We start from the raw sequence: 10,934 nt of genomic DNA on the forward strand, positions 1-10,934 counted from the left end.
GTATGTGTGTGTTTGCATGCATGGTTAAATTTAACTAAAGTTCTGTATTGTTTTATTAGAAAAAAATACGTTGTACATGTTTATGAAAAAATATCAAACAAAATTCAAATTTTTAATTGAAAACACATTTAGAAAAAAGTTTTTTTTTTTTTTAATTTTTCTATTTACATGGAAAAACTTTTTCATATTTGTATTATTTTGTGTACGTATTGAATTGTGTAACGTACAAAAGGTGAATTCGAAGTCAATAATTAAAAATGTTTTTGTGGTCTGGTAGACTTTTTAAACTCTATTAGCTAAAATTCCAAACTTTTGATAAAATTGAAAAAATATTACTGATTTAATGCTAAATTCAATTTAGTTTTAAAAAGTTTCTATCAAATAAATAATTCTTTAACCATTTTTATAGTTTTTATAAATTTACCAGACCGTTTGTAACGCTAATACGTAATTGTCTGAGATATAGGCACAAGTGTATGTTTTTGATTAGCGTCAGATTCTCAGATTCTGAGTCGATTTAATCGTGTCTGTCCATCTGTCCGTCCCAAAGATAACTCAAAAACTATTTGAGCTTATTAGTTTTCATAAATGATATACTAATTGAGCTACTTTTCTCTATGACATACTAATTGAGAAATTTTTCATACTAATTGAGGGAATTTGTCAATAATATCGAAACTTCCCATAAGCAAATAATATTTTTAGGGCTGTTAAATGTGATTAAAATTGTTAAAATTTCTTAATATTATAATATATAGACTATTTTTTTATAATATATAAACAATAGTTTTATAAGTACTGTAATTACTCCGTAATTTTAAAGTACTGTAATTACTCCGTAGTCTAATATGGCATACTTGCCCGTCCATAGAATTACAAGTTCGTATTGGTACTACAGAGTTTACACGCCCAACGCTGTTTTTTTCTCATTTTTCCATAAAATCGAAATCTTCTTAATCAAATTTTTTAACAGAGTATATAATAAAATTACTTAAAAAGAAAAAAAAGAATTTTTGTCCCATATAAAATAAGTGTTTATTATTGTAATTATTATTTAATAAAGTGTTATATACTAAATTATTATTTATATTTATAGAGCAATAGAAAAAAAAAACAATTTTAATAACACTAAACTCAATTTCTGATCCGTTTTTTTTTATAAAATTTTAAAAGAAAATTATAGTTCAAGATTCAATTCCACGAAATGGTAATATTACTATAATCAATATATAATATTAAGTCTAAAGAAACCTAATTTATGAAACCTAATTTAAGAAAGTTCAAATTTGATAGAAACATATTTTTGTTCCCCTGGTTAATCCAAAAAATATAACTTCTGTTAATAGGCGTAATTCTCTAAAAAGTATTTTTATTAATTTATTTGAACTTTTTATTCAGTTCAGTACAAGAGAAGCACAATTTTCAAAAATTCATTAAACTAAATTTTACCAAATTAAGATATTATTTAAATATATTTATTAATTATATATTATAGTTTTTCCATTATAGTGTAAATTTCCAATAAATAATATTTAATGTTATTGAAAAACACATATAATGTAAAAGAACATAATATATATATAAATATATATGTATAGAAAGAATTATGGTGCCATTGATTCAAAATCAAACCATTTTGTATACCAATACCAATTTATTTTAATGAAACTGGCAAAAATATTAGACTACAAATTAAAAGAGTGATTTCAAATTTTAAATTAAATATGCTTTTTATATACATATAATATAACAACATTTATTTTTAATTAAAAATTATGAAGCAAAAAAAAAATCTAATTATTTTGCTGACCAAACAATTTCCATATATAAATTTAAATAAAATATTAAACAATATTAATTATGAATTTCAATTAATGTTAAAAATTAACGTCAAAAATTGGTAAACTTCGCATATCACGCGAGGGTATATAATATTTGACGCATACTTTATTATATTTTTTATTATACATACATACAAACTCGGGTACATAATATAATCTATGTATGTGCATAATGATTTAATAAAAGAGCAGTTAAATTTCATATGATTCCCGATATTATTAGAATTTTTGGTTTTTAAAATATATTGGAAATAAAAGAGAATTATTAATATTTAGGTAAATTATTTGTGCTATTTTTTTGTTGAAAATATTGATTTTTATTTAACATTAAAAATTTTGTTTATTGAATAATTTCTGAACTATATATATTGAAAATTTTAAATAGAAATTTAATAAAAATGAATAATAATAAATAAAATGAAAATGTTAAACAGTTTTAATTGAATATATTAAGTAGTAATTCAGTAAAAATTAAAAAACTGAATCAAATTTCATGTAGAAATTATAATTATTTTTTAAATAAGATTTTTTTTAGAAAAATTATAACAAGGCCATGTACGGCTTTCGCCGTTTTCGCGTTTCGTGAATTAATTCATCAAACTGTTTACGATATGAAGTGATTGTAACTGGGTCTAAGGTATGTCGCACCATCTTGTTGACACCATATGTTGTCTCACTCCATGCAATTCAGAAGTTTTTCCTTCTTCTTCGTTCTCGGAAAAAAAAATATTTTCGACGTACCAAAGCGACATAAGTACGTTACTTTTTACTATTTACATATTGTAAAAATCGGATGTGAACTTGCTTGCATGCAAATTTTATTTATTAATTATTTTATATAATTACATTAATAAAATTATTTTCTATAATTATATTAATTGTATGTCGTTTAAATTAAGATCAAGTTTTTCAAATAAAATTTCATAGTAGTTCAAATAATTGAAAGCCAGAAATTAGAATCAGTTCAATTATTAATTGAATTAATTGAAAAGAATATGTTCATAAGAAAATATGTGCATTTTTAAAAGTTCATACGTATAATAGAGTTGCAAATATTAAATAACTGATATTAATTTAAGCCTGATGTAAAAGTGGAACAACCTGTACATCTTAAATAAAAATATTTATTTTATAAAAAATATTTATGAAGTCATACCTGTGTCAAAGTTATATAACATCGATCGGTTAATGGTGTTATAACTAATCTTGTTGTATTACCTAAATATTCATATGCATATAAAAATTCTGCATCGCATATATTTGCATAGCAATCATTTATATTAGTATCCCAACGATGTCTTAATTGACTTTGCCATTGAAATGCCATTGAATTTTCAACTTTTGTTTGAATAATTTTTAATACAACATCACGACAATGAACATCAATTGTACATATAGTCATAATTTTTTGTCTATCACCAGGACTTAATTCACCTAATAATAAATTGATGAGTGCATTTAGTTGTGAAATTTGCTCCTTATGAAAATCTTTCATTGCTGTTTCATAACCTTCTTCTAATAACGCAAAAGCTCTATTCACATCTGATGTCCAACATATTTGTGAACAACATAAAGCTGTTTGAGCTGGCCAATCAAATATCCATTTACCACGAGATTTTATTTGTGTTCTATTCTTATTGATATTAGTATATGAAACTAAATGTTCTAAAAAATTTATAAAATACGTATGTACATATATATTCATATATATCTTATCGCTGTATATTATTAGATAAAGAGTGCATAAAATTCAGTATTAATGATAAGCAAAAAAATGTATGTAGTTTACAAGGATTATCTTAGGATATTTATTCATTTTACAAAATAAGAAAATTTTATTTTCTTATTTTATAAAGTTTTCATATTTTATATATTGCATTAAGATGTATAAAGAACGAAGCGGAATCAAAATATTCAATAAAATTTCTTCACGTAAAATATTATTCAGGTGCCATAGGGATTGAATAAAATTTTATTAGGATTTATTTTTTTCGTATATTTTGTTTGTTAACCATACTTTATCCTTAAAGTTGTCATTCATATGTATACTTTTCTGCAATTTTATGTTTTTTTTTGTATTTTTTTTATAAAAACAATATAATATTTTGTATGAAAGTTAAAATAAAATTTGGGAATAAACGAACTTCTCTACAGAAATTTTTTGAATGAATTTATTGTATTCGTATTTGAACATACACGCATTTAAAGGTAGTTTGAATTATTTTGATATTGAGATAGTATTTGAATTATTTTCGATTCGGTTGTGCATTGGGATTACTGTATAGAGAAATGTTGAATTCATCTATTTCAAATTTAAAATGTTGTTTAACAATAAAACGCTTAAAATTATTTTTTAGCATAATTGTATTTTTTCAAATTTTTACCTAGTGTTTAATTATTTAAAGTGAAAAATAAATTCTATAATACCTTCTAAATCATGCACACATATTATACGAATATCAATAAAAAAATTATAAATAGTCTAGAAATTATTCATGAAATTGTTGTAAATTTTCACAGCATGACCATATTAAATGAATAATGCAGTCATCTTTAATAAACATATATAGAAATACGAATGAATTAAACTAGTTAAACTACATAGCTTATATTATTATTTATGGAAATATATGAGAACTTAATATGCAATTTATATTTGCATTTTTGCATTTATAAAATATTTTACACATTATTCTCTATAATAATTATATAAGGAATTCATAGATGTAAATTTAAAATGTACTCCACTTCATTTTCAAAATTGCTTTGTTGGTTAAAAATATTATGTAAAATGAACTACTAGCAAAAAAAAAAGAGGAAAAATAAAAGAAAAGATTACCTGTTTTAGCTGCACTTCTATCAATATATTGCAAATTTGAATCCTTTTGTATTTCCCATAATGCTGTTTTAAATAAATGCTTTAAAGTTGTACGCATTACATTGATAGCTTTATTCAACCATAATTCAACTCGTCCGGAACATTGAAATGGTGTAATGAATTCAACATATTCATCATTTTCTTTTGAATGCATCCCGATTGCCTCCATTACATTTTGTTTATTACTAATATCTATTGGAATATTATTATATAAGAAGTGTGTTGTTAATTTATTATAGATATGAATAGACAATATTTGCGTATATAAATAATAAATGTTCGTATATGAATGGGATATGTAATAAAATATTACCTAAATGGAAATATTTTTAATATTTTTCTATTAAACGATATTTTCAAACTACTTCAGGCATAATAATTTATAAAATTCTATATAAAACCCTGATGAGATAGTTCAGAATAAAATTGTAAAATAATTTTAATCTTGAAATCATATCTTAAAATATTAGAGGAAATAATTTATTTTTAATTTTATATCTATTATGACTATTGAATTGTGCCTTTTTGTTTGGCTATTATAAATATTCATATTTCACATGACTTCCTTTGAATCACAATTTCACATTTTTCTTGGAAAGAATTTAAAATTGAATTAGTATTTACTTATAATCTGCATTATGAGGCAATCTGCAGTGATTCTGGCATAATTCAAATAAATATGTATGTAATTAACAAAAATGTAGAGTAGGAAGAGTTTTATCTATGTATATTTTATACAAAATAGCATATAAAATTTAATAATAAATCCTTATGAACACACGAGTCGTGTTCTTCCTTGTTAATTGAATTTTCATACTACGATTCGTCCATCTTTCCGATATATTAAATTTGTAGTTTTGTAGTTATAAAATTTCTGTCTTTTTTTTCGGATTCAAAATTTTTTGAGGTGTATAACGTACGTTTAAATCTACTAGCCAAAGAAAAATTTTTCCGTTTTTATACCCTGCACTTCGTGAAGGGTATATTAACTTTGGTATGGAGTTTGTAACTACTTGAAGGAGTCATCTGCGGTATGGACATATATATATATTCTTGCTCAGCGTAAAATTCTGAGTCGATTTAGACATGTCCGTCTGTCCGTCCGTCCGTCCGTCCGTCCGTCCGATCGCACGATAACTCAAAAACGAATAATGCAATCGACACCAAACTTTCACAAGTTTTTTCTTTTGTGCCAAGGACGAGCCCTATTGTTATTGGACTAATTCGGACAACGGGTTCGGGTAGCTGCCATACAACTCAAAGAGTTTATTTTAAATATTTCAAAAACTAATAAAGGTATAAATATAAAATTTTGTATACATGTGTCCAATTATATTCTACACATGCTATAAAAATTATAATGGGATAGCTGCACTGGTTCGGGTGGCTGCCATACAACTTCAACAGCAAATTTTTTATATTCGGCAAAATAATAAAGTCAGATTCATGAAACTTGGCAGTCATGTGTCCAATTATAGGTCAAATATATTTCTGAAGTTTTAGAGGAATCGCTTGACAGGTTCGGGTACTTGCCATACAACTCCAGAAGCTAACTTTAAATATTTGGAAAAATAATAAAGTCAGATTCATGAAACTTGGCAATCATGTGTCCAATTATGGCTCAAATACATTTCTGAAGTTTTGGTGGAATGGCTCGACAGGTTCGAGTAGCTCCCATACAAGTCTAAAAGCTTATTTTAAATATTTGGAAAAATAATAAAGTCAAATTCATTAGACTTGGCAGTCGTGTGTCCAATTATAGGTCCGACATATTTCTAAAGTTTTGGTGCGATTGCTTGACAGGTTCGAGTAGCTCCCATGCAAGTCTAAAAGCTTATTCTTAATATTTGGAAAAATAATAAAGTCAGATTCATGAAACTTGGCAGTTGTGTGTCCGATTATAGATCAGATATTTTTGTGAAGTTTTGATGGAATTGCTTGACAGGTTCAGGTACTTGCCATAAAACTCCAAAAGCTTATTTTACATATTTGGAAAAATAATAAAGTCAGATTCATGAAACTTGGCAGTTGTGTGTCCGATAATAGATCAGATATATTTGTGAAGTTTTAGTGAAATTGCTTGACAGGTTCGGGTGCTTGCCATACAACTCCAAAAGCTTATTTTACATATTTGGAAAAATAATAAAGTCAGATTCATGAAACTTGGCAGTTGTATGTTGAGTTATAGGTCACATATATTTCTGAAGTTTTGGTGGAATTGCTTTACAGGTTCGAGTAGATCCCATACAAGTCTAAAAGCTTATTCTTAATATTTGGAAAAATAATAAAGTCAGATTCATGAAACTTGGCAGTTGTTTGTCCGATTATAGATCAGATATATTTGTGAAGGTTTGGTGGAACTGCTTGGCAGGTTCAGGTACTTACCATACAACTCCAAAAGCTAATTTTAAATATTTGGAAAAATTATAAGGTCAGATTCATGAAACTTGACAGTCGTATGTCCAATTATAGGTCAGACATGTCCGTGAAGTTTCTATAGAATGATTTTAGAGGTTCAAGTAATTGCTACACAATAACGAAAGGTGCAGGGTATAATTCAATCGGTTTATACCGACTGAAACGTTTTTACTTGTTTCTTTTCATTTATTCATTGGATTTTGCACATCTAATTAGAATGCAATACCAAACGGAAAAACAACACAAAAATATTGTTTATATGAGTAATTATTTGCAATGAATTTTTGATTACAGGGATAACAACACAAATAGGTTTTATAAACCCGATTTGCAATATTGTTTTTCTTATGACAATACAAAGAATAATATAAAATAGATCTAAAGAATATTTGATCTAAGAGGGAAAAATTTCTGATCAGGTAAAAAATTTTAAAATCAGTAATGTATCATTCATAATACACATACTAGTTAAATTTTTTACCTATCTAAATTAATTTAGAGGAAAATCCAGAAAATGGATAGTTAAAAAACAATGGAACGCCAATACTAATTATTACGGAAAAAGAAAAAAAATTATGTATGCATTTCAATAATGGAAGAAATATGTATGTATCGCTTTTTTTTATTTTTAAAAAATTGCCTACTTTTTAAATTGTCCGCTTTTATTTTATACAATTCTCTCTTCAAAATTTTATGTCAAATACACATACACATAAATAAGAATCTACTTTTTAATGAACACTTTTAATGAGCGTGTGATTTCCACAATCGAGTATTCTTAAAATTTTTTTTGAAATTCGTGAACATATTACTATTGCTGTTTGTTGAGTATTGTTTTAGCAGACTTTCTTTCTCAAACCTAGATGTTAGATGACATATCTACTACTAAGAACAACGCTAGAAGCAATATATTTAGCTGAGGTTCCAAAATAAAAAAAAAATTAATTTGATTGGAACATAGCACCATTAACATAGAACATAGCAATATTTTCAATAATAGTTTGTTAGTTATTTGTAATTGTCTTAAAGAAGAATTCAAATATCAAATTTTAATTATTAAATTATTTTTGAACTACGATCGGTAAAAAATAATAGTGATAGTTGATTTCTCAAATCAATCTCAAAACAAATTTTAGTTCTAGAAAAAAAATTTTGGTTAATTAGTCTCATCAATTTATCATTCTTCTGAACAAAGCATTCTTTTTTACCTGAAATTTTTAAAAAAGCGAAAACTGCATTTTTTCACATGCATTTTCCACAAAATTTTTAATTATTCTTGTGGTACTTTTCTAATTTTTTTTTTTCATTTCCGTAAAGAATAGGTTACTAAATTTTAATTAAAGTGGTTAAAATTTGTGAAATTAAATTGTCATAAAATACATATGTATACATACTGTGCATTTTAGAAATTTATTATCCATTCCTATATTTTAAGAAAATTTCAAATACACCACATAGAATTCTTCGTAGCCTAATTCGACAAATGAACCCAATTAGCATATAAATGAAAATTTCACAGAATTTTATGATGGTAAATTAAATAATTTTTTGGTTAATTACAAAACTCAAATGAGAAGAAATTTTTCTACAGTGGCCGCTAAAGCTTAGGTTTTTCAAACTCATATAATATTAAGTATGTATGTACATAGGTTTTAATTCTCATATTGTGTAGGTATAATACAAACAATTTTTTCAAATACTATATATATACATATCAGGATTTGTATATAACATCTGTATAGGTTCATAAGTATTATATATGTTTTGGAACCCAATTGATTCGATTTTTAATATTTTATAATTTTAAAATACTATTTTCACCTTAGAATAAAATAAAATAGACTATAATGTTATGTTAAAACAAATAATGTCAGTTACAGCACACAACATTAAGATTTTTCTTTATAAAATTACACTTTTCTACGAAAATCAAATTAAAGTACGAGTAGCTACCTGTATATCTATGGATTTAATTGCTACGAAATATTCTGAAATAGATATTTGGTATATTTAAATAATTTGAATTTATCTTTGATTTGAAAAAACAATGACTGATAATTAGATAGAACAATTATCGAAAAATACGTTTATAAATGTGAATTTTGTAAAATATTAAAAGTACCGTGAGTTATTTCAATTATAAAGTTCATATAAAATGAGATTGCCTTAACTCAGAAAGTTTTTTCTAAATAAATTCCAGGTATTCCAATGTAGTTCTTATTGAAACAGTAGTAGATTCAGTTTAGATAATTTTTGAAAATTCTGAATCAAATTCGTTTTAGAATGTACAAAAAACGTAAATACTTATGAAATGAATTGCTCGATTACTAATATAAAATGAAATTTCTTACCAGTTGTATCAACACTTGTTGAAGATGTAAATGCATTTCCATTTTCATTATTCTCATCTAACAATAAACATTTTTTCATTTCTTCAGCAATAAGAATATCATCGCTTTGATTTCCATCACCTAATATGGACTCAACTATAGCTTTAGTTTTGATTTCTTTATATTCAAATCTTAAAATTGAATCAAATAATTTTATTAAATGCCTGTCAACCAATTTTGGATTATTTCCATTTGACAAAATATCTAAAAGATCTGCTGAAGATATAAAATAAAATCTTGGAAATGTTAAACGTTTAGTTTCTAAATAATTATTTAAAGCTTTCTCGCATATAATTAATCGTTTTAAAATATTTTGTAATTTTGTATTAATTTCATTTAAATCCTTAATAATATTAATCATTTTCATAGATTCATTAACTGTTTTCAACAAAAGTTCTGTAAATTCAATATCAATTTCTTCAAAATTTTTCGAATCATCCGGTAATTGTGCTCTAATATCAGACGATCCAATAAAAATACTTTCTAAATACATCCATTTACGTTGAACTTCAAACCATAATGTAATTAAGGAATCGATATTTGTTAATATTTCTTGCCATTTAATTATTTTTGGTAAAATGAATTCAATATATTTTGATGTTGATATATTTTGTAATTGCATTTGATTATCATCCAATGTTTCGATTAATTGTTCAGATACTTTTAATAATTTTACATTTCGTTGCGGATGAATGTCCCACTCGAATTCCATATTATACCATGTTTTTTTAATATCATTTAAAATTTTTGTTGCTGACATTTCTTTAATAGCACGGTCAACAGTATTTTTAACTTCTTCTTCAAAATTATGAAAATTCATTGCTAATAAATCAGATAGTCTTGTTTTATAATCAAAATGATATTGTATCTGAAATTATTGAATAAAGGTTTAATAAAATTTATAAAAATACCTTGAAATAAAAAACAAATATGAGGCAATCTTGATCTGTCGAGTTGTTTTTGTACTTTTTTCCTTCTAAAAAAAATCGCTGAAGGGATGAAGAAATGTATCTTATTTCGACATATTTGTGGTCAAGAAATTAATTGTCTAGGCTCATCTACTTACATACATGTATGTTCCAATTAGATTCGTTAAGTTAACTACATAATATTATATATAATGTAATGTAACTAAAACTCCAAAAAACTTTGCTCTTTTTAGAATAGCCTTAATATTTTTCACATTTTTAAATTTAAAACGTTTTTTATTTGTATTTTAGAATTTCTAGAATAAATTCTAATTTAATTATAAAAGAAAATGTAACTTTGTTAGAAAAACTGAAATTCATTTTTCATTTAGTTTATTCTTCTTCAAATATAGTTGACTCCGAAAAAAGCAAAAAGCGCACTTAAAATCCGTTACATTAAAAAAAAAAAAAATTATTTTAGACATCGCTGTGTGACAGC

General features: G+C 24.9%; 1 protein-coding gene across 2 annotated transcripts in view; it reads right to left on the reverse strand.

Moving 5' to 3' along the window:
* The window catches only part of LOC129606994 (dynein beta chain, ciliary), a 46,877-nt gene extending 36,485 nt beyond the window's left edge, over nt 1-10,392 (reverse strand). For both annotated transcript variants that reach the window (XM_055517667.1, XM_055517666.1), the window contains exons 1-3: nt 9,489-10,392; nt 4,681-4,911; nt 2,998-3,506 (exon numbers count right to left, since the gene is read on the reverse strand). In XM_055517667.1, the coding sequence (XP_055373642.1) occupies nt 2,998-3,506; nt 4,681-4,911; nt 9,489-10,347 (1,599 nt within the window). In that variant the 5' untranslated portion in view covers nt 10,348-10,392. The remainder of the gene's footprint in view (nt 1-2,997; nt 3,507-4,680; nt 4,912-9,488) is intronic.
* Between the last annotated feature and the right edge of the window lie 542 nt (nt 10,393-10,934).

Source organism: Condylostylus longicornis, unplaced genomic scaffold (assembly GCF_029603195.1).
Source record: "Condylostylus longicornis isolate FDR11 unplaced genomic scaffold, ASM2960319v2 ptg000023l, whole genome shotgun sequence".
Lineage (NCBI taxonomy): Eukaryota > Metazoa > Arthropoda > Insecta > Diptera > Dolichopodidae > Condylostylus > Condylostylus longicornis.